This window comes from Tasmannia lanceolata, unplaced genomic scaffold (genome assembly GCF_043159265.1).
Source record: "Tasmannia lanceolata isolate RefF3 unplaced genomic scaffold, GAP_Taslan_0.1 ptg000037l, whole genome shotgun sequence".
Lineage (NCBI taxonomy): Eukaryota > Viridiplantae > Streptophyta > Magnoliopsida > Canellales > Winteraceae > Tasmannia > Tasmannia lanceolata.
In genome coordinates, this window is record NW_027518714.1 from 56,536,702 (window position 1) to 56,561,678 (window position 24,977).

At 38.0% G+C, this 24,977-nt stretch overlaps 1 protein-coding gene across 1 annotated transcript; it reads right to left on the reverse strand.

Annotated features, from left to right (window-relative positions):
• Nucleotides 1–4,256: 4,256 nt before the first annotated feature.
• LOC143860685 (pyruvate dehydrogenase E1 component subunit beta-1, mitochondrial-like) lies at nucleotides 4,257–22,325 on the reverse strand. The gene is made up of 15 exons (XM_077371460.1): nucleotides 22,272–22,325; nucleotides 22,016–22,097; nucleotides 21,830–21,907; nucleotides 16,354–16,434; nucleotides 16,244–16,270; nucleotides 16,060–16,122; nucleotides 15,798–15,884; nucleotides 14,894–15,019; nucleotides 10,763–10,896; nucleotides 10,588–10,660; nucleotides 10,428–10,493; nucleotides 5,885–5,923; nucleotides 5,641–5,765; nucleotides 5,145–5,259; nucleotides 4,257–4,468 (listed from the first exon to the last, which is right to left on the reverse strand). The coding sequence occupies exons 2-15, from the start codon at nucleotides 22,064–22,066 to the stop codon at nucleotides 4,400–4,402; spliced, it is 1,134 nt and encodes a 377-aa protein (XP_077227575.1). The 5' UTR covers nucleotides 22,067–22,097; nucleotides 22,272–22,325; the 3' UTR covers nucleotides 4,257–4,399.
• Nucleotides 22,326–24,977: the final 2,652 nt, after the last annotated feature.

A 24,977-nucleotide genomic window follows, 5' to 3' on the forward strand; every position in this document is an offset into this window, starting at 1 on the left:
ACATGAATTATGAAACAGTCAAAGTCAGATTCTGGTGACTGAAGAGAGCCCTCATTATTTGGATTTTTGAAAAAAAATCCCACTTCCACGGTCCTAAGTTTTGACCGTAGGTGGGTCAGATCCCGGCCGACCTAGACACTCCGCGTATCACTTCCACGGTCCTAAGTTTGACCGTAGGTGGGTCAGATCCCGGCCGACCTAGATACTCCGCGTATGGACACCCAAAATGGCCGAATTACCCTTTTGATATTTTTTCATTACAATTTACAAAATGACTAATGATACTGGCACCATGTTCTGATAACGAGACAAACTCACCTTCACTTTTCCTTTTTTGATGGACTGCTGAGAGCTTTTGGGTAAAAGGAAATGTTTTCAGTACAACCACATTTTGATATTTGCACAAACCCAGCTGTCTTTTCTTCTTTAATTGGCGTTCGTTGGAGCTTTCCGGGAAATGTAATAACCTTTTGACATCTCTTTACAGAGAAATTATATGGTGTAAGGCATTACAATAATAAGGCCTCCGTACGGTGGAGGTACCATCCTTGATATTTGATCCAACAGCATGGTTGTGCTGACAAGATGGCACTCCTAACATATAGTTGTAAGGCCTTACACCATATAAAAACTCCTCTTTACATATTAAAAGACAAGATGTGTCAGCAAGAATATCAAAATATGGTTGTGCTGATATCATTTCCCTTTTGGGAGTTTTAACAGCTTTTGATAGCTGGTTAAATAATAAAAGACAAGGTGAGTTTGTCATGTTATCAAAACATGGTAGTGGGAATATCAGTAACTTAAAAAATAGTCTCGTAATTTCTAATAGCGTATTGATGAAAGAGTTCTCTTGATTTTTTTTCCACGATTTAAATAACATATAACTATTATGCATTACAGTATTGTATTGTTTTTGCTGTAATGAGTTCCTCGTTTGATTAATTTATTTACAAGTTTGAATGGAATTTTCCTTTCATTCCCTTTTTGTTCTTGTGTTCATTTGCTGGTCAAAATCATAAGAAAATTCAAATTAGAAAACTAGTTGAAGGGGTGTCCTAAGTAAATAAAGGGAGGATTAATCATCTCCCTTTTGGTCTAACAATTCTTTTTAACCGCTGATGAATGTCTAGGATCTCTATCTATGGGTCATGACCAATCAATAGGGCCCACCAACATGCAATGAAACTAACAATGCTTGGGGACATGCATGCATCACATAACATGGATCCACCATCTAATGGTGGTTAGCAATTAAAAATTTACCAATTGTATGCATTTTAATACTTAATAAGAGGAATGCCAAACTGAAGCGTGCCCTTCCAACAACTCAGCTGCAAGAGCACGCAATTGGATCTAAGTTGCTCAACCTGCACTGACAAATATAAAATTAAAGGGATGATAAATGCAATTGGGTAACGTGGTTACAATAAGGCGCTCTTGCCGAGTGTTTGCAAGGGCGCCCTTCAGTTTGGCACTCCACTCTTAATTAACTGGGAGACCATTGTAGCAAAAATGATTTAATGTGCATATTAGACATGTGGATGTGGACAGAAGTCTTGTTGTTTACTCACCTTGAACCTTTGGTAATAAATCCAGCGACAAGCAAATTTCGAATTGTCAAATTGATCTTTGATTCTAAGTGCGACTTTCAGCTTCACTCCATATACAAGAATTTTTTTGGTGATTTCAATAGTTTCTTTGTATATGCTATGTTTGGTTTCATTTTTTTGAGAAAAATAGCAGGGAATGTAATTCTACTAATTCGCTGAAGGGTGTTTGGTAGGGAATTTAGCGAAATTGGGGAGTTTGATCGCCGGGGATGTCGGGCGCTTGTCGGTGACGTGGAACCCTCAAAATTCGTTGGATGAATTTCTTCGAATCGAAGAAAAAATGGGAGAAATTCTCAGGCAAATTCTTTTTTCCCGTAATTGTCATAAGTTTTTAATTTTCATTGTAGTTTTTTCGGTAATTGTCATATGTTAGTACCTTCTGTTGGTATTTTTTTTCGTAATTTTCCGGCTTCCATTTTTCCGTAATTTTCATTTAAAACTTAGTATTTCTCCACAAATCGTAATGATTACTATTTTTTGCTATTTTATGTTTTGCTAGCCACCTTTGCTCCCATGTTACTTCTGCTAATCTTTGAACAAAGGATGGGCCACAAGCCGACAAGTGGCCTCGGCGAAGGTGGCTAGCAAATTCCTATACAAAAAAAAAGGGAAATGTTATCAGAACTACTGTTTTTTGATGAGGGCACTCCTCTCTTTATTAAAAGTACACACCATAGGATGATCCAAACCGTCCATTAGATGGGCCATAGTCTAAATAGGTTATGCCCCAAAAATCATTTCCATAGGCTGATCCTATAGAGGGTTGATCCTAACCCTCCATAGATCGGAGGGTTAGAATCAACCTATGGAAATAATTTTGGGGCATAACTAGACCTGGCAAACGGGTGGGTCGGGTCGGGTCGACCCGCGGGTCATGCAGGTGCGGGTTGCATTCCTGCGGGTCAGCAACCAGGTGACCCGTGCCCAGTGCGTGTGGGTCGGGTCGACCCGCGGGTTACCCGCATGTTTTTCCAAAACAGGGTTTTTATTGGGCAGTGATAAATTCACCCCCTAATTTTCAAAATGGATGGTACAACCTACACCATAGGATGATCCAAACCGTCCATTTGATGGGCCACAACGTAAATAGATCGTGCCCAAAAAATCATTGCCATAGGATGATCTCAACCGTTCGATCTATAGAAGTTTCCATATTGTCAGTCCGTCTTTAGATCGGAGGGTTAGAATCATCCTATGCTAGTGATTTTTTGGGCAAAACCTATTTACATTATAGCCCATCAAATGCGCGGTTTGGATCATCTTATGGTGTGGGCTGTACCTTCCAATCCTCCATTTTGAAAAATAGGGAGTGTATTCATGCATAGTAAATTAGTAATGCCCATGAGCTGCTAGAAGTTGGGAGTCCTCAAAAAGTGAGATGCTGTTAGAAGGGCTGATTTCTAGACACAAGTGCACTATTCCAGCTCAAAAAGTGAGATGCTGTTAGAAGGGCTAATTTCTAGACACAAGTGCACTATTCCAGCTCAAAAAGTGAGATGCTCTTAGCCCTTGATCTCATTTTCTATTTTTTTTTTAAAAGTGTTAAAAAAATCCAAAAAATCGCCGGTGCCCGCGGGTTGGGTCACCCACGGATCGGTTTTGGTGGGTCACTAAAACCTCAACCTGTGCTAGCAAATTTGCGGGTGGGTTGGGTCGACCCGTGGGCACGGTTTGGATCATCCTATGGTGCGGGCCATACCGTACTTTTAATAAAGTGAGGAGTGCCCTCATCAAAAAACAGTAGTGCTGATAACATTTCCTCAAAAAAATACGGCAAAAAACCTCCTTCACATCTCCTAACGCAACCAAATAACGTCTAGGAGAGTTACTTTCAATCTCCCCCTGACTGATTTGCTTTTAATTTCCCTTTGACTTATTCTTCTCCAAATCCTCTCAACATCTACCAACATCCAAACAGAGCAATATGGAATTTGCTAGGGACCATCGCAGAAGGCATTTCCTTGACTGGCTGTTGCATGAGAGAGCAGCCACATAGGCTCATATTTTGTCTTATTCATAGGGACCAAAAATCTTATCCGCGGATTTTTTTTTACCAGGGATTTGCTAACGTCCATCACAGAAGGCATTTCACAGATGGGCTGTTGCATGTGAGAGCATCCACCTCGTGCATGAAGACAAAATCTGCCCAAAAGTAAGCCTGTGTGGTTGCTCTCACATGCAACAGCCCATCCGCGAAATGCCTTCTGCATGGACGCTAGGAAATCCCTTCTAACCGGATGCATTTTATATAAAAAAAAGGAAAAACATGATATAGAAACCTCCATAAATCCCACAAATCATGAGGGTTAGCATCATCCTATGAAGATTTTTGGATACAGCACATCCACATGGGTACCAACAAATGAATGGTTTAGATCATCCATTTATGAGGGTTCCACTGTACTCTTTGGCTGTTCCCTGGATTGTATGTATGATCGTTCAACCCACTAAATGATCAAATTGTACCCAATTTAACTATACTGCATCCCATATTCCATTCCTCATAAACCCATCAACATTTTCAGAACAGAAATGCAGAAGTAGATCAAAATAAAGTCCAATGCCCTATCTCCTTTGTCAACTGGAACGAGGGTTTCTAAATCTCCAATGGAAAATCTGAAGCTTCATCTCATGGAACATAACTCAGATAATGGCTATTGGGTGCCTTGAATTTTTTATGGTTGAGAGAAGACAAAAGTTTAGGAAAACTCCTCTCTAGGTAGAGAGAAAGAACATCAAAACAAATACAGAAAAGAATAACCACAGTGGTGCAACAACAGATTAATTTAAGCAGTGGCAGCCATGGGAACTGCTCTGTAGCATGCCCTCTTTGCTGCTCGGACAATATCCTCGACCTGAAGAAAAATAAATAAAAACTGTCAGAATATAAATGAAAAAGACAAGCAATGAGATCAGGCTTTTAGGACGCGAACATTCGAATCCATTCACTTAGGCCCTATTTGGATTGCAGGAATTCTCTGGAAATGTTTGGAAAGGAAAATATTTCTAGAATTTTCTACTTTTTTACACACAAAAGATAATTTGAACCGACCCTATTCAATTTTTATTTAGAGGGACCTTCAATTTATGATGATATCCTTCTAAATTAACTGTAATTATATCATTTTCCTCTAAATCATGAGAAAAGAAATTCTCTAAGGGCATGTTTGGCTACCATGAATTTTTTTCCATGATATATCGTTGTGTCTCCAAGTGGAGATGAGGGTGAAGTGGCTAAAAATCAGGAAACAAAACATGAAACTAGTGTATCCAAGTGATGAGAAGTGGCAAAAAAATCAGGAAACAAATAACTCTACTCAAAATCAGATCGACATTTTCCTGATTTTTAGCCACTTCTTAGGCTCATCTCAACCATGCACTCTCAAATCTCTCTCCTCCTCCAACTGCCCTACCCATCAGAAATGTTTTTCTTGCAATTCAAACAGGGCCTAGAAACATGAATTTCTCAGTTGAAATCACACAAATTGTCCAGCTGTAAAGAAGTTCCAAAAGAATTAGAAAACAACCAACCTGTGGAACGGCCATTCTCTCGAGATTAGCTGCATAAGGCATGGGAACATCAGCTCCAGCGATCCTCTCCACAGGTGCATCCAGATACCCAAAGCTTTCCTCAACAACGGATGCACTGTTTGACAGAACACACCTCAAAAGTAAGATGTAATGCAATTTGGTGCCGCAGGTTCACTAATTCACGCACAAAACGGACTTGGATCCACCAAGTAGATTTAATTTTCCTTTTCTGTCAGATGTCTTAAAGGAACCAAAAGAAAAATTGGACAAAACTGTATCCTTGGGAACATCTAGAAGTTTTTTTTTTCCCCCAGTAATAGCCTTCATACATGGGCAATACCGAAGATCCGTAACTTCTGTGGAATTCCCTTCGTTCTTTAGTCTTGTCGCCTTTTGTTATTTTAAGCTGGTTTCTTAAAAACTGGACTGACTTTAAAAAAAGTTGATGATGCCAAAAACAAGATAAGTGGTTAGTCTATTTAGGATTGAAGCAAACCAGATTTCAGCGCCGACACCATGCTGGGGAAATCCTTCTTCAACTGTCACAAGTCTGTTGGTTTTCCTGACAGAGGCATTGATAGTATTTCTATCAAGAGGCCTAATTGAACGTAGATTTATCACCTGTATCAATGAGATTGGTTATGTTCGGATAATGGAACTAGAATTTTCATACATTTGGTTTGATTTTGCAAAGGAAATACTAAGTTGCTCTTTTTCATATCTTTTGAGGATGAATTTACCTCGGCGCTGATTCCTTCCTTGGAAAGTATCTCTGCAGCCTGGACATTATCCACTCGAGTTACTTCCAGATGAAACATAAAGAATCTAGACTACTGAAAAGAACAAAGGGGCAAAAAACAAAAAACTATAGAAACTAAAATTAAATTCAAAAGCATACACTGAAACAACCACTGATCATTTACTAGTTGGATTTAGATGAATATTTGTATATGAAGTACTACATGTACATCATGGTTTTAAATTTCCGTTTTTTTTACCGGTAAGCTGGGATCCAACCTGAGACCTCAAGGTTGAGAAACAAAGTCTCAAACAGGCCCAACCACGGTTTTAAATTTCCACCGAAACTGACACGAAACAACTGATATGTTTCTGTTACTATTTCTATCTCCACTTACGAGCATACCAAAACCTAAACGTATATCAAAACTAAAATCGTAAGTGTACACATTACATTATTTCGATTTAAATTTGGAATCACGTCAGTTTCAGTTTGAAGTTTGGACATTTCAATGAAAATCCCGTGAAATCATAAAAACGTATGAAAACATGCAAATTGTGGAATTTAAGATGAGGCTTCGAATAATGCTATGCAATTAATTATTTTATTTAAAAATAAAAATAATAATTAATTTCTCATATTAAAAATATCAAAAAAATTATTAAATAATATTTAAAAATTAAAAAAAATTGAATACACAACAAAATTATATAAATAACACAGCTCACACTATTGTAGTGTGATGCACTATATTTTATAATACTATAACTAATATTTTGTATTTCCATTGAAAAATAAAAAAAATTGTTAAACTTTTAAGCAAACTAACAAAATCAAAGCATGTGCACATTTAGCCAACCATTATTATAGATAAATTTATGTCGCATTTTCTCACTTTTTATTTTAATTGTTACTTTTATAAAATAATAAAATTATTTAAAAATTAAAAATATCTTTCTTTGCCATTCAACATATTAGTGGTCATCTTCAAAAAATAAAAATAAAAATAAAAATAAAAATAAAATTAGTGGTATAATATACTATTATCAGTTACAAAATTATATGTAGAATGTATTTTGTATAAATATTTATCTGAATTGCATGTAACATGTTGTTGGTAGATACTATCAGACATGTGCGACCACATATGTCACGAGGTGCTCGACGTTGTTAAACCATTACAGGATTTACAGGTGGTTTTCTTGCTTATGTGATGGTTTTTTAGTGTGTATTTGTTCTTATTAAATGTGCATCATTTGCATATGCTTTCCATGATGTTGTAGGATATATACCAAAATTTCCATCTGAAACCCACTTATTTCCAATTCCGTCACAACCCAAACGCATGCCGAAACCAAATCCCGAACCTTGATGAACATACTAGATTGTTTTAAAAAAAAAGCACCACACATGACGTGAGCTTTAACTGGGACAGGTTTCAAAAAGAATGATGGCATTCCATGCAAAAAAGAGGGTCATAATTAGTGACATTGTCTTGTACGACAAGCTTATAACAGTATACCATTTGTGTCCTACGTTTTCAAAAATGTTTATCGATTAAAACACAAGACCATGCCCTTTGGAACAATAACACCCAATAAAATAACGTATACTACCATTTTTGGAAAAAAAATAACGAATACTACCTCAAAAATTTGTTGTCCACAAGAAACCAATTTTGGACAAAGAAGAAATCATCATTTGATGCCTCCGCCAAGGGCATCATATCGGACGCAGGCAGGCAATGATTTTGTAATCACAACTAATTAAAATAGGGAAATGTTATCAGCACTATTGTATTTTGATGATCGCACTCCTCACTTTATTAAAAGTACGGTATGACCCGCACCATAGGATGATCCAAACCGTCCATTAGATGGGCCACAACCTAAATAGGCCCCAAAAATCATTTCCATAGGTTGATCTTAACCTTCCTATCTGAATGTTAAAGTGTTGATCCTAACCCTCTATAGATCAGAGGGTTAGGATCAACCTATGGAAATAATTTTTGGCGCACAACCTATTTAGGCTGTGGCCCATCTAATGGACGGTTTGGATCATCCTATGGTGCGGTTCATACCGTACTCTTAATAAAGTGAGGAGTGAGATCATCAAAATACAGTAGTGCTGATAACATTTCCCTTAAAATAACAAAAACACATACAAAGATCCAAAGTGGGAAGAGTAATGCATTGAAAATTTGAAATAGACAGCTGCTAAGGAGAATAGGAAACTCAGCCCCAAGGTTATGACCCAGCTTGCACTTCTGACGTTGATGTTTTTCCTTGTAAAAATATGTGTGAACACAATATAGCTCCTCATTTGAAAACCATAGGACTTAAACCATCCCTAATCAAGGAACTAAATTGACCGATAATAATTTATCAGATGGTTGGCGTCTCTCTTCCACTTCCCTTTATTATTTTCTTTTTCCTCTCTTCGGAATTGAATTATAGGATGCATCCTGCATTAGTAAAGCTCACCCAATGTGCAAGTCAGACCTATCAGCACCTTCCTAGAAAGACAGTCTGCTAAACCCACTAGCAGCCTGCCTAATATGCTTGAAGGAAAATAAGATCACTCTTCATAAGTAAATAATTTTTTTTTTTTTGAAAGAGACTTCATAAGTAAAAAATTAGCGCTCTCACATTTGCTTTTGGATCTTACAGGAAAACTAGAGTTCCTAAACATTATTTCGACCACAATGTACAATCTCATGACAATAAATCAATAGTAAATGACTCATCGGCGACCTTTATTTCCGGTGGCAGGCAAAGAGCCCGACCAACAGAACAATATTTGTAACATTCTATTCCAACCAAAAAGCTATCCCTATTAACACCCATCCAAGCTAATCACCGGCATCACTATTTGCCGATCTTCAGACCTTCCGAAAAGAACTGGAGAAGCCTGCCAATCAATCCTGGATCTCATCGAGGAAGTGAGCAAATCACCAAGGATGGGGATGGGTACCATCGAGCCATTGAATGACATTAAGGGAATCTCCCTTATGGATCAATCTATCTAAGTCACTGATCTCCGTTATCCTTTTTTTTTTTTAACGACCCTCATCTCCACTTCGTTATAATCAATAATAGAAAAACTAATTTGGTCTTAGGCCAGGTAGATTAAGAACTAATAGCTTAATAATGTAACCCTCAAACATGCAAGATCACGCATTTGAATGTTAATAATTCGATCTATTGTTGTATGTTTACTCTTAATATAATTGCACAGAATAGAATTCCAAAGTAGGAAAAGCAATTGAAGCAACAAACTTATTGACTCAAGACTCTGAGACCTAACTGAATGGTGGTCTAGAGTCCAGACTAGACCAATAAACTTGCATGTCTGTTTATTTGCAATAATGACTCACAATTTTCAAAAATCAACTTAGATTAGTCTGTATTTCTTCCAGTTACGAGAGAAGCCAAAACTTTTATAGTTGGAAAGCTGGGTTGAGGCACAAAGAAAGGGAAGCTAGAAATTAAACACCAATATTCATCTAGTGGATCGGTCCGCTCCTTAACTCGCTTGTGGAAGAGGGGGATCCCTCAATGTTATTTGTTGGGTCGGGATGGAACCAGTTTCCTTTGGAGGTTTGTGATCCTCTTGAGAAGATTTTGGATAAGGTGGAGGTCCATTGGGTTTCATTTCAGTATGTGCTCCGCTAGTATGCTTTAAGCCTTCATGGATACTTTTGCTGGTCGAATAATTGTCTTTTTTCACGCATATGCCTCATTATTATTTATTCCATCGTCTAAGATAAATCTAGTTTAAGTTCTATGATATTTTATTTATAAAATTCTTATGCCTTATATCATTGCCTGGAATAGCAGTGTCCGCATCCATATCCTACATTTTGAAAACTGGCAAGTCATTATGTCATTATCATGTTCGTGTTTGTGTCCGTATCCGTATCTGGGTATCATACAGCTCTAGTCAGCTAGTGATGAGACGGACTCTTTGGCTTGCGGTCGGATGGATAGTGATTAGATGGTTGTTTTTTTATCATTTTCCCCCATGAGGGGCTCCTATTTTGGTTTTTTGTGATCCTTCGTGTTTTCTGTTATGCTGCCATTGACCATCTTGGTTGTGGCCACTTTCTGAATTTTGTCTTTTAAATAATTTCCTCATGAATAAAAAAAAACATTATATGATGCCATTGAATTTATGCACATCTGAAAGCTAAACAAAGAAAAGTTCAACAAATGGAGCTAATTAGAGAAGCAAAAACAACTCATTGTGACAAGAAGAAAAAAACATCAAGCACCTAGATTAAAGAATCACTCAAAGAAAGCATCACAATATAAGTATTCAATGAACGAGAAGCTATTCAAAGATAAAGAAAAATAGATGAAAATCCAACGAATAACAAAATGCAGGAATGCTTAAGAACCTTGCCTTTACTTGCCTAGAGTTAATTTCAATTCAAACAGATTGAAGGAAAATTCACCAACAAAACTAGCTATACATATGGTCAAACCTACAACCACACAATCTTAGTTATTTGCATATCTTAGAACAAAAAATAGTGCACACACCTGAAGAGCATAACCAACCATTTTGGAGAAAGCTGTGATAGTCACGTGCTTTCCTTCTCGTTCAATCTATCAATAGGGGACATGAGACACCGGTTACACACACAAAAAAGGACCTTTTTAGGTATTTCATTAATAGAATTTAAAGAAAATCGAAACATACCTTAGCCTTCCCTATTGGAACGCAGAAACTGGAATCAAGAGCTTCTGCCGAAACAGGAAAAGACTCACCATAACTGGAGCAACATTTTAATTGCAGATCCCAAAAATCAGTGCACATCTGGTAAATATTTCAAGTTTGCCACATAAAAATAATATGAACATTTTTAACTACTTACAGCAACTCATTTTCAAGAAAAATTACAGGGTCTGGATCTCTAATGGCAGCTTTTAGCAGGCCACGAGCATCTTCTGATGAATACGGAGTCAGCACTTTCAGCCCAGGACAGGAAGCATACCAAGCTGCATAACACTGAAGATGATCTAAAAATGAGTACACGCCTTATGTTTCCTTTTCCTTTCTTCCAGTTCAATACATCAACAAAATGTTTAAACCGCCATGGAAGTTCTACTTAAAAGTTCCATTAGGGAGATGATATTTTCACTCCCCCTGCATTACGCATGCGCTCCACTTATAACGTGATTTGACGTGAAAAGTGGGCAACTTGAACGTTTTTTGATGTCAAATCACGTTATAAGGGGGGCTCATGCGTAATGCAGGGGGGTGAAAATATCATCGCCCTTCCATTCGTAATGCAGGGGTGGTGAAAATATCATCGCCCTTCCATTAACCAGAAATAAGAGCCACTTACGTTAGATGACAAAATTTCATAATGCAAAAAGAGGCTATTTATTATGGGAATGAATAGATATTCTTTTTTTTGAATGGCAATGAATAGCTATTCTTATTCATCAAATTACACCCAATCATTCGTGCACATAAGCCAAAGCAGAATCCTCCAATAAGAGAACGTATGTGTCACTGCAACGACTAAACCCGTAGGTAAAATAAAACAGGCTAATCCAATGGTCTTGGTGCTGTTAAATCAGGGGCAGTAAAGAAGCTGGGAACAGTTCCATCTGCAGGAATTGCAGTGCCAGCTGCCAAGAGCTAAGGAGGGTTTAAGGTCAATTTATCCACGCTTGCCGTTAGGGACCATCCCTTTCTAAGTGCGTCGCTTAAATCTTTTAAGTTATAAGGGGGTTAGCCGACTCTTTTCCTACCCAAAATCGCTTAAAATTTTAATTCAGAGGAGTGTTTAATTTGCCCCACATATTTATTAAGAAAATCTTAAGTTGTAAGGGCAATTCAGTCATAATATTGTTATTAAGTGACCCAAAGATGGCCCATTTTCTTTCGCTTGTCGACGCATTGTTGCCTGGATGCTCTTCTTCGTTGCTATTAGTCAAGGAATGTGGTGGATATAGTTGGAGGAAGTTAATGGTTGTAGGTTGAAATGATCGTAATGCAGGGTAGTTGGCTGGGCACGGTCGGGGAAAGCTTCTTTTTGAATTGATTGGACTGTAAGACTTGTATACGACACGGTTTAGAAAGAAAGGGCCCAGTTTTTGTTGTTATACTTAGTCTTTCTGACTCAGGGTATGCACTGGCCAGTTTTATTTGATACTATGTAATGCCAGGTGGGACTCCTGGTCCCCAATGTCATTATTATAGTATCGATGAAAATATGTCAACTTTAAAAAAAAAAGAAAAGGTGGCCCACCTTGCACTTGCAACAAGAGGACAAATAATCTACATTGAATAGGCCTTCCCTGTTTGGTTGCTCAAATGTGGGAGATCATCGGCGTTTGAAACTCCGATAATCTTCCAAAGATCTACCCAAAGCATGTTTGGTTGCCATTTTGCATTGAACCTCCCTTTGACTACCAGACATCTTCCATACATCATTATTGCCTTTTTTCCTACGTGGCGGCAATGCTCCCTCCTCTAATCTTCTCCTGCCATTTTGCATTGAAACTCCCTTTGACCACCAGACACCATTATTGCCTGTTTTCCTACGTGGTGCCTAGCGGCGTCAATGTTCCCTCTAATCTTCTCCCTAAATTCCACCATTTGGTGGAATTTGGGAAGAAGATTAGGAGAAGATTCTTGTCTTATTCTCTCTCTCTCTCTCTCTCTCTCTCTCTCTATTTTAGTAATAACACCCCTACATCTTCTGCTAATCTTCTTGCTGATTGTCGCGCAACCAAACACTACTTACCACTCTTCGTCTAATCTTCTATACATCTCCCATGCTTGTCTTATCCCTTTTGACTTCTTCTTCCACTAATCTCCCAGCCACATTTGAGCAACCAAACAGAGCTAGGTGAATAAGAATCCATGTTTTAAGTCCAATAAGAGTACAAGTTTAGCCCAATTAGAATCCATAAGTTAGTCCAAGGTTAGCAACTTAGCATAGTCCAACTGACAAAATATAAGAGGGTTTCATGGCAATGTTTCAATAAGTGGATACAAGTAGAATACGGCCAAAGCAAATCCCAGTCGACTCGGCACGGCACAGCCCGATTACTCAATTGATGCGGCCAAGTACTCGGCTGACACCACGACATGGGCATAACTCGGGATAGTCAAAGGAGATTTGATATTGTCGGGCAAAATGCGGACTCAAACAACAAAGTGGCCAACATAAAAGGGAGAAGACGAGGGTGAGTCGAAGACGATGTGGGAAAGTTGAAACTATATTTTATACTTGAAAGCTGGAGTAGAAATAGACTTCTACTAGCTCCCACCCTTAATTTCCTAGAAGTACTTTGGTGATTGAATAAATGAAATTTGGTTTTTTTAGAATACTTTTCTTGTGTGTGATGCCATTGCCCGAGGTGTGACGCTTCAGAAACTTCTGTGTGATGCCTAGGCTAAGAGGACCTTAGAACGATTCCAGGTCAGTTATCTCCCTTTTTTTTTTTTCTCCTCTATCTTTATTCCAGACTTCTCTATTCTAAGCTTCTATACCTTTTTAACTAACCCAAGATCAACCACGAAACAAAACCCCACCATCAAACAGTCCAAGAAACCCTTTAGCCAACCCTACAATTTATTGATACCTTTCTCCTGCAAAACCTCTAAGCCAGACCTGTAGATACCCTTATACCAGTTCAAGAATTCACCAAGAACCCAATCCAACAGCATTTAGTTGCCTGTAAATCCCTATCCTCATCACCCTAGTTCACCCAGCTGTTGATTTAAACTGCGAACCGCAAAAGCCACCTGAAAATTCAGTTTTCTGAACTCGTTACAGATTCCAATCCCCCGTAAATTCCATTAAACTACCTGCTGTACAATTGTTGGCAACATAAGAGTTGAAAAGCCTACAGATCAGTCCTTTACTGGCCCAGTTACAGGCATAAAGACACCGTAAAATTCCTCTTTTCTTAAACCTAATTAAGCCAACAACCTGTTATTAAATCTGGAACCTCATCTGATTTTAAAATTCTCTTTTTAGGATTATACGAGCTTTAAACTATTAGACCAATCCGCCTTTACCCTGCAACAGTTTCCTCCTAATAGGCCTGTGATATTCCTAGTGCTTCCATCAAGCTATCAACTTCCTTTCAACCTAAAGCTTTATTCCCTAATCCTAAACCCACCAATCATTACCCACGACCCAGATTTATCAAAATATATGATGGGAGACGATACATCCCACGGCACTATAACAGTTACACCATTTCCCTACAAGAAAAAAACTTACTCCTTTTCCAGCCCAATAAGCCCATTCCCACTACCAGAAGACATTACCACAATAGGTAGCCCCCTAAATTACAGTATGAGCCAGACAAATGCACTGTATCCATACAGTCCACTTTCAGATCCGACATAATTAACATAAATCTTAGATCTGTTGCATATTTTAGATCTTCCATAAATTTGATTTACAGCTCGGTAGGCTACTCAAAATTTCCAAGCTTTCTAGAGGTGTCTACAATTATGCCTGTGAATCCCCGGAAAACCATGGGATCTAGAATGACCTGTCAGACAAAATACGTTGGTTTTCTCTCTCCAGTTATCTGTCGAATAAGATTCTTTGATTCCCTCTGCTTTCCATTTCTTATTCATTCAGGGCGCCCTTGCTCTAGAATTTGCCCAAACTGTCCCCTTAATCAACACTCAGCTCCATAGCCTAGTAGACTAAATCTGAGCCTAATATCTGAAAGATATTCCCTTCCCTTACCAGTTCTACCTCAATTTGTATCCAAGCTACAATATCTAGTGTCTTCCCATTCCGACCTGCATCACAGACTCATTCAAATCAGGATATTACCTCTCTGTGGTTAGGTGAAGGTTTCACTGCTGCCCTGATTTTGTCAACCAGGGGAGTAAAATGAATTTGAGGTCCATGCTGCATCGACAAAAATACCAAGAACACTATCCCGAACGCCAATTAAAGGCCAACTATATCCAATTTATTGGAAAATTAAACAGTATCCAAAAAAAAAAAGTAGCAGACCTGGGAGTGCTGAGCACCGACTCCAGCAGCAGCACCGTTTGGGCCTCTGAAAACAATTGGAACAGATATCTGCCCAGAAGACATGTAGTTCGATTTTGCAGCAGAATTAATGATATGATCAATCGCCTGCAGTGAAAACCAGATAATTAGCCTTCATCAAAACCTTCGAGACAATAAATGCCATGGGAATACAAAAAGTCACTCCATCAGAAACACCATATGATGATTCTGAATAATGCATGTAAACCCTACAAGACAACCCATAAGAACAACTCTCCAACTAGGACTATCAGTAACTCAAATTACCAGAAAAAAAAATCATATGATGGTCCTGATATATGCCTGCTAAAGTGCATTACCAGAAAATAGTAGCATGGGAATATAAGAAATTCAATCCAACTTATTATCTTATTTTTCACCAAAGTGTGGCAGAGCCTAAGTGAATGATTGCTGAAATTATTGAAATCAGCCCCATTTTTAATATGGAGCAATTGGGGAATATCTTTTCCGTTTTCCCTTCCCAAAATCTGAAACAAAATGAAATCAGGAGACATTGGTGTTTGGTTACCAGAAATTTTAAGAAATTCATCGCTCCGTGAAAAAATGATTTGGACTCTTGGTAACTGGAATGATGACATCAATGGAAATGATTAGAACTAAAAACTTTCAGGCTCTTCACAGAAAGGGGGCTAGGCTCCCATTTACAATTATGTTGTAGGCAATAACCATTGTATTAAGTAGAGCACTCATACCACTTAACAGACAGAAATCAGTACAAACATTCAAAAAGGTAATTTTATTTCCAGTAAACAGGTTGAAATTATAATTTCGTGGTAACATTATACACGTCTACCACTACAAGGTATCAGGAGAAGTACATCCAATATGAGAAAAGGAGCCTAACCTGCATAGAGAAGTTAAATGTCATAAACTCTACAACAGGCCGAAGACCATAGTAGGCTGCACCAACTCCAATTCCAGTAAAACCTGCCTGCAAAATCACATCAATAGATGTGCTGGGTAAATAATAACTTTTGGAAAACAAAACAAAATTTTTTCATGATAATGTTTAAGAACCGAAAGATGAAGAAATAAATTAATCATGCCGCCACTGTAATGGAACAACAAAATCTATGTTTTATTCAAAAGTAGGATTCTATTACAACCTCTGTGATTGGAGTGTCAAGAACCCTCTCAGGACCATATTTCTCCAAAAGGCCTTTGGAAATCTATACAGAAGTAACAGGACAGTTAAGGAGTTGACTTTTTGTCAAACAGAAGAAATAAATGCATATACAAGCTCGAATTGTAACAAGGCTACAATTTTCAGTTCTGTTGAACTTGTCTAACCTTGTATGCGCCCTGGTATTCACCAACCTGCAATAGAAAATAAGTCGTTAGAACAAAAACAATAAAAATCAACGTCCAGCAAAATGCTTCCACTTTCTCTACTAAATTACCTCTTCACCCATCAAGAAAACTTTTGGATTGGCAGACATTTCCTCATCAAGTGCAGAATTTAGAGCATCCCGCACCGTCATCTGTGATGAAGTGAGCTTCCAAGTAAATTAGTCTCCTATGTCTTGAGTGAAAATAAATAATTCCACAAGAGCCAGTGCCCATAAAAATGAGATATAAAGACAATCCAAATATATATGTGTGTAGGTGTATGATCCAACAAGCATCAAGTGGCCTCAAGCCCATTCATTATGCTTGCTAGTTTGGAAAGCACTGATTTTAACTTCAACTAATATAGCAATATTCAACTCCTAAACCATGATATTTTCAATAAATAAAGAAAAAACTGATAAATCAAAACAAGGTTGTCCCGTTGTAAATCTTGGAAACATGTGGTATTGACTAATTGATGCAATCGACCGTATGAGTCCTCAAGCCATGTTTAAGATGAAAGAACAAAAAAGAAGCATAGAAGAAAAATCAACATTAAACGTGGGGAATCCACCGCAAAACATGGAGAACCAACTCCAAAAGGTAAGGAGAACCCACTTCCCAAATTCAATAGTAAAACATCCCAACAAGAAACTATATAACATCCCCAAAACAATAAGACTCTATATAACCCTAAAATTCCCTATGAAAACATAGAAGCTTATGACTTTGCAAAAGCGATGGGTTGCAGGTTGGACTCTCTTCCTTCCTCGTATCTAAGGCTTCCTATGGGGGTGGGAAGACCGAGAAAAGATTTATGGACTCTTATTGTAGAAAGAAGATTGGAAACTTGGAAAAGAAACCTTGTGTCTAAGGGAGGAAGGCTGATTTTGGTCAAGGCAGTGTTGGCTAACATCCATGTGTATTATCTGTCTTTGTTTAATTGCCCGGTTAGTGTGGTGTTGATAATTGAACAGATCCAAAGAAGATTTTTGTGGGGAGGTTCAAATAATAAGAGTGGTATTCCCTTAGTGAAGTGGGATAAGGTTTGTGTTCCGATAAAGAATGGTGGTTTGGGGATTCGAAGAATGAAAGAGTTTAATCGCGCTCTTTTGGGCAAGTGGCTTTGGCGTTTTGGTGTGGAACAACTATCTTTGTGGGTAAAAGTGATTGGGAGCAAGTACGGGTTCTTGCATGGGAATTGGCGTTCGGATGATATTTTACAGTAAGAAAGGAGGGACTAATTGGCGCAATATTTTGAGGTTTAGGCAAAGTTTTGAGGCGGGAGTTCGGTTTAAAGTTTACAAAGGGGATCGAATAAAATTTTGGTTGGATGCTTGGTGTTCTGCTGATCCTCTGGCGGTGCTTTTCCTTGATTTGTTCTTGGTGGCGTTGAACAAAGAAGTGCTGGTGAGTGATTGTTTTGAGAGCGTTGATAGCAAGGTGGTATGGAAGCCTAGTTTGAGAAGGAATTTCTTTGACAGAGAGTTACTTTCTATTACTCATTTGTTTCAATTGATTGAGGGCTGCTATGTAAAAAGAAATGAGGTTGACAAAAGAATTTGGTTATGGGATCCGTCCGGATTTTTCTCAGTGAAATCTTTCTATTTTCGGTTGGTGCCTACTTCCGGATCCCCTCTCTCAGCTGACGTTTGGAAGTTTCATGGTCCTCCATCAATTTCTTTTTCCAGTTGGGCAGTGTGCAGTGGGAGGATTCAGACCATTGAATTTCTAAGAAGAAGGGGTATGGCTGGTAGATCATTGCTCGCTTTGTTTGGAAGATGGGAAATCTATTGACCATCTTTTTATCCATTGTAAGGTAGTAAGGGAGATATGTGGGTTTATCTTGAAAAGGTTTGATATTTGTTGGGTTTCCCCAAATCCTGTTGCTGAGCTATTGAAGAGTTGGGATTTTGTGCCTTGGAAAAAGAAAGGGAAGGTGCTTTGGAGATTGTGTTTGTTAGCTTTATGGTGGGTTATATGGAGAGAAAGAAACTCGAGAGTTTTTGAAGGAGTGGCAAAGTCCTCATACTGGTTATTCATGAAAATTATCGCTTTGGTTATTTTTTGAGCGAAGAGTCTCCCTCAGTTCAAATCTGTGTCAGCCTTTGATCTTTGGGAGGGGTGGCGCATTGTGTGCTTTGAAGGTGTGAGAGAAAAGATAGTTTAGAAATGGGAAGCACCTCCTGAAGGTTTTCTTAAGATCAATTTTGATGGTTCTAGTTTGGGTAACCTGGGTCCAGCGGGGGTTGGAAGTCTTTGTAGGGACTCTCTAGGGCTGGTGTCTTGGGCTTTTGCAGGTCCAATCGGAAGGAGTGATTCATCTGAAGCGGAAGTTAGAGCTGCTTATTATGGGATAAAGCATCTGAGTAGAGAAATTTATGATAGGGTGATTGTGGAAGGTGATTCTTCCAATGTAATTAGTTGGCTATCGGGGAGAGTGGTTCCACCTTGGAGATTCCCTCGTTACTTCGAAGAAATCTCTGACCTCATTTCATATTCGTCTATGGTGTTTAAACATGTTAGAAGATCAGCTGACGAAGCTGATTCCCTTGCTAGATCTGGAGTTCATAAAGTGGGGTTGGAGTGGTTCGACTTTCTTCCTCCGTGAGAAGTTTTTCTGTTGTTTTCCTTTGTAATTTTCTGTTTTTCGTCTTTGTATTTTTCGTGGACCATCTCAGTTCTCTTTTTCAATGTACTGCCATTTCAAAAAAAGAAAAAGAAAACATAGACATCCATTATCTTTCAATCTCAAGCACTGAAAAAAGTTATTAAGAAAAAACATTGGTTGGACCTAAAGACTTCAAATAGAGGTAGAAAAAACAAACACTAATTCCAAATTGGAAGGGACTTAACCTAAAAACGTTTAAAAAAAAAACACCAATTCCAAATTGGAAGGAACTAAACCTAAAAATGCAAACGTTTTATTGATAGGACAACTTAAAACGAACCTAAATTTACTCCTGTATTCAATTAATAACAAAAATCCAAAATCCTATAAAATAAAGGTTCAAGACTACAAAGTTTCAGCACAAAAGAGCATAGGAAAGGCCACAACTGATGCCATTGTACATATATGGTGTATTTGGGTCCTTTTTCGACTACCTTCGACCCATAACAAAAATCCAAAATCCTATAAAATAAAGGTTCAAGACTACAAAGTTACAGCACAATAGAGCATAGAAAAGGCCACTACTGATGCCCTTGTACATATATGGTGTACTTGGGTCCTTTTTTCACTGTCTTGGACCCTTTCTTCTATTGTGAGGTTTTGTATATGATGGGGCCCCTAACTTTCATCATTAGTCTGGAGAGCAAAGATTACTTTGGAGTTGGGCGTGTCCTATTTTATTATATTCTCCATGGCATCTAGCAATTAGGAAGGCTATAGTACTCATATAGGACTTCTCAAAGTTGAGGAATTTGACTAAAGGATTTATCTTGGGAGTTGGAAGATCATAAAGGGCTACATTACAAGCTTGCTTCAAACAGAAGGGCCTTCGTGGTGAGGACTGGATAGGTTCTTGTAAGAGTTATCTTCCTCATGTTGAAAAATAAGTGTTTTTCACTCTCTCCCTGCCAAGTTTGATAAAGATCAATTTGAGCTTGTAACCTAATTAATTTAGGGCAGTGATAAATCGATCCCCTAATATCTTAAATCAACCCCCATGTCTCTCTCTCCTCTCTCTCTAAGCACTGCCCTATATGGGGGGTCGATTTATCACTGCCCTTAATTTAATAGTGATTTCTATTAAAAAGTTGACGTTGCAAGTTCAATTTCATGCTCCAAGCCTAAAAAAAACTAATAAAGAGGATGATGAAGAGCTCATGCTTGTGTATGTAGGACAGGATCGAAACACAAAAGCAATTGAAACTAAAGTCAAAGCCATACGGAATGCGATAAATTTTCTTGTCGATTTTCTCCCCAACACTTGAGATAAGGGAGAATGACGAAATGATTAAATGGGGAAAAAAAGTCGCATCATTTGGGGGAGCTCATCCCAAGTGCCATAATGATTTTTTTACAAGGTAAGCACTAGGATCAATGTACAACTTCACATGAAAAACTCTCCAACTGAGTCATTACACCTTGCTGAATCTTTACTTACAATTATCGATAAAATTAGTCTTTCAATTGACGAATAAGAAAGTAGACTGCAAAAGGATCCCTGATGTTTCCAAGCCATGAGGACTAATAGCACAACTGCTGTGCTAGAAAGGTCTTTCCATCTTGGTCAGGCTTTTAATCATCTTCACCCAAAGAAACATGATTTCAATTTACTTCTGCATCCTCACTGAATAGAAAGGTCTGGAAATTGTTTAGATGCAGGAAGTGCAACCAAGAAACCATCAAAAACTAAAGCTCAACGCTGGAAGGAACGAACTATAACAGAGTAACTATTGCTTTGGAGGATGTTATCAAGTGGCGCATGATGGGTCATTGATGATCCCACTATTGTTGGCCTCGCAGAAGATTTTCAGCCTTCTAACTACCTTTTCTATTTAAAAAGCAATGCATCAATCCTCTATATTAGGAAAAAAAAAACAAAAAAGCTTTCTGAAGATAAATCTAAGATGATCTCTACCTCCTCAAAATAATTAATTTCCAGCCCTATCCAAAAGAACTTTCCGAAGATAAATCTAAGATTGATTTTAACGAACCTCCCTCTGTGGGACTTGTGTGCCTAAAGTGAAGGTAAATGAGCAACCTTTAGTAATCTACTGAAAGGAGCTACCATGTCCATGAGAGTTCACTGCAAGAAAAGTTGCAAGTAAACTCAAGAAGACAAGCACTACCAATGCCATTAATAGCAATTAAAGAAAAATAACCTAGAAAGTCCATCCTCGAATTAAAAAACAGAGATACATAATATAAGCTCAATCAAATGGTTCCTCTTCCAGCTAAAGTACGTTTGTGTATAGAGATAATGGCAATGACATTTTATAATACATTGAAATATAATAGAGTCATGTATGTTGTTGTGGACATGAGAGTAATTCGATATCTGAGCCTTTTCACTTGGATCCTATGTAGTGAGATTGAGCCCCCTAGCTCGATGGTCCAGGCTTTGTTCTTAAACCTGGACGTCAAATATTAGATCCCAACTTACCTACCAAAAAAACATAATTTGGGGTTAATTTGGGGTTGGGCCTATAGCTCAATGGTCGTGGCTTTGTTTATTAATTCATGTAGTGAAACATGATATGCCCTCAATTTGCAAACTTATCCTCATTTTCTTTTCTATATAAAGGTCCCAGATGTGTATCAGATACCCACACAAAGTGTTAGAAATTCAGAGCATGATAAGTGCTTCGGCACTGTCTAATGAAATTGTATATGGCTACTGGTTTATTAGAAAACACTAAAGAAAGGTCTGTCTATGGCTCTATGCGCGAGCGCACACACAAAATAACATAATTTGATACTACCAGATTACCCAATCTAATATATACAAAAAAATGGATTCATTCAATTAAATCATCAACAGCAAGTTCCAAAAACCGAACTCACAGCAAAAAAAAAAATGAAATTGAAGAAACAAATACCTCTTTTCCAGTAGAGGAAAACCTACGCGGTAGCATAGATACTGCTGGCTGTATCCTTTGCAACGAATGCCCTAAAATCTACAACGAATTTATAACACAAAATTCAACTATTGGAAGAAAAAAAACACTTGAAAAAATCAAGCAATACAATTAAAAGGAAAAATAAATAAAAAATCAGTCTTTTACCGAAGCAGGAAACCCTCCGCATCCCACCTTCTGCCTTAAAATTCCTAACATCTTTTTCTCGCTCGATCAAGGATCCTCTTAACTGTAAAAAAAAAAAAAAAAAAAAATCAAGATTAAGAATACAAAATTAATCGGAATATAGATTGGCCATATATCGAGAGGATCTAGAAATCTGAATTTTAGAAAGGGATCAGAAAACATAATCAAATATAAAGGAGTGAGAGAAGAAGAGATGAGAATGGGAGAAAAAAAAAACCTAATTTTTCAGAAGCAGAGAAATTATTAGAAATGAGGGGGAATGATATGGAATTCTTACTTGGTAGCATTGATAACAGAAAGCGCTGATATTTTCACCCCCCTGCAGTACGCATTCGCCCATAGTTTAACGTGACTTGACGTCAAAAAAGCGTTAAAGTTGCCCCTGTTAACGTTATCTGGGGGGCGAATGCGTACTGCAGAGGGGGTGAAAATATCATCAGTATGAGGTTGTTTCGTTGATGGAGACGCCACGGAGAGACCTACGAAACTTTGCTACATTCACTTCTTTGTATTTTTGCGGTCTCATTTTTATCGACGATGATTTTTTTCGCCCTACTGTAGGATTATGCGCTCCCCTGTTAGCATGATTTGACGTCAAAAAAAGCGTTGAAGTCTGCCAACAATTCACGTCCAAAGGGGGGCATAATACTACAATGGGGCGAAAAAATCATCTCCCATTTTTATTTTTGGGTTTTTTTGGGAGATGATATACTTGCTGCTTTTTTAACTTGGGACAGCCCTATTGGTGTAAATGGATCGTCTCAAATACACGAGAGGGGGCTGTTCAAATAAAAAGGTGGAGAATATATTACTTCCCTTTTTTAGTGGAACTATTACCTGCTCTTAGATTCTCTTATAATATCAAACGGGGCCCAAACTTCTACTAATATTTATATGTCCACTTTACCATTCAACAATTGTGTCCATTGACATTGAAAAAAAACAGAAAAATAATATCACATTTATTTATTTTGATAATGACACTCAATTATATTATTTTGATAAACAGAAGTGTTTTCCGCAATTTTTTTCATCCCTGTGTGTAAATAACACATTATGGGAATGCATAAGTAAATGAGAATTAAAATTAAGGGTGGCCGTGGGGCAGGGCCTGATGTTGCATTCCCGTCCCCGCCTCGCATGGAAAATCTAATCCCCATCCCCGTCCCTACCCCGTACACTTAGGAGATTCCCTCCTCAGCTGTTATAACAATATCTACTTTTTTTTAATCTTATCTAACAATTATTAAATAATAATCCAAAGTTCCAAACTAAACATTAGATATTGAATCGGGACCGGGCCCAGAGCCATCCCATCTCCGCTTCGGGGAATGTTTTTAAATCAGAGAATCCATGGCCCGAATGGGGCGGGGCGGATCCTCATTTTTGCGGGTTTAATTGCCGGTCCTATTTAAAATATCATTTCCTGTAAAAAGTAAAAATATAGGAGCACATTCGACAATATGTTAAAGAAAGCCGGTCTCGTTTTTCTAAGAAAATCTCTATCGAGGGGTCAATCCTAGGCGTATGCCCATTCAAAGCTGGAGAGCCGTCTAGTTTTCACGTTTTTTCCTGTATCTTATTTTATGGACACGGTAAATTCGCACCTCCTATAGTATAATTCGCACCATTTTAAACGTTAAAAAGCGTTTAAAGTCTGTTGCATTCTCTCCTTTAAGAAGTGGAAATTATCCTAAGGGGGTGAGAATTAATCATCGCCCTATTTTATTAAAAAAAACACAACCAGCTGGCCCAACTACGCCAGTAGCCACAACATAACATATGCAGCACGAGGGAAAACACGTTATTTTCTTGTGGCTTCTAGTTTCAAAGGGTTTCTAGAAATTATGACAGAGCTTTTATATGGCGGGTGGCAGTTCATGCGAATATTGCAAAAAAAAAAAGGGGGAGTGATAAATCGACCCCCGTATATCTTAAATCGACCCCTTTTAAAACGTAAAATGTTAAGGTGTGTGAGTTGTCCACCTGTGTGTTTAATGGCAGGTGGCAACTTTATTCAAGGACCTAATGATTTAGGTTAAAAAACAGATCGATTTAAGATATATGGGGGTCGATTTATCACTCCCTAAAACAAAAATGTAGTTGATAGCCTAGACAGAGAGTACCTAGACAGAGAGTAACCCTAAAATACTCTCTAAAGATGATCCCAACCATCCTCAGACTTGTGGAGATTTAAAAATGGATGATATTGTATAGAAACATCCACAGATTAGAGGGTTAGGAAGATCATCCTATGGAGAAGACTTTTGGGTCACGGCCTATCTGCGTCTATCTATAGCAAGACATGGTAACGAATGATTTGATCTCTAATTATCTGGGCTCACCTATATTTTTTTACTATAATAGCATGCACTACTATTCCATCGTATAAAACCCCGCTACGACTACTAAGAAAGATACTTGTAATAACAAAACAGTTAATGGTTCCCACTCAACAAGTAAATGTAGCTAATAACTGCAAATTTTTTTTACTGTGGCTTGTAAAAGGTGGGCATCACGTATATTCCAATCATTGTAATTGCTGTGAATATGCCAAAGATTGAAGGGAGTAATTTTTTGTCGAGAATGCCACGCGTAAAGTCACTTTTTATGAGGGGTCACAGGAGGGTGTGTATGAAATCGAGATTGTTAATCTTATAAAACATCATGAGAGACGGCTCATATGGGTGGTAGATGTGAAAAGGGGAGTAGTTCATGAACCCTATTGAAATAACTCAAAAGATGAGAGACAGACAATGTTTTACGTGGTTCGGCAGATTGCCTACTCCACGGAAGGAAGATATCTTTGTTCTTTCATTCATAGGAAAAACATTACAAGTCTAGAGATAATATATAGAAGAAGATGTAACTGTCATGCCGCAATTACTCAAATCAAATCTCATGAGTTAAGATTTGACCAATC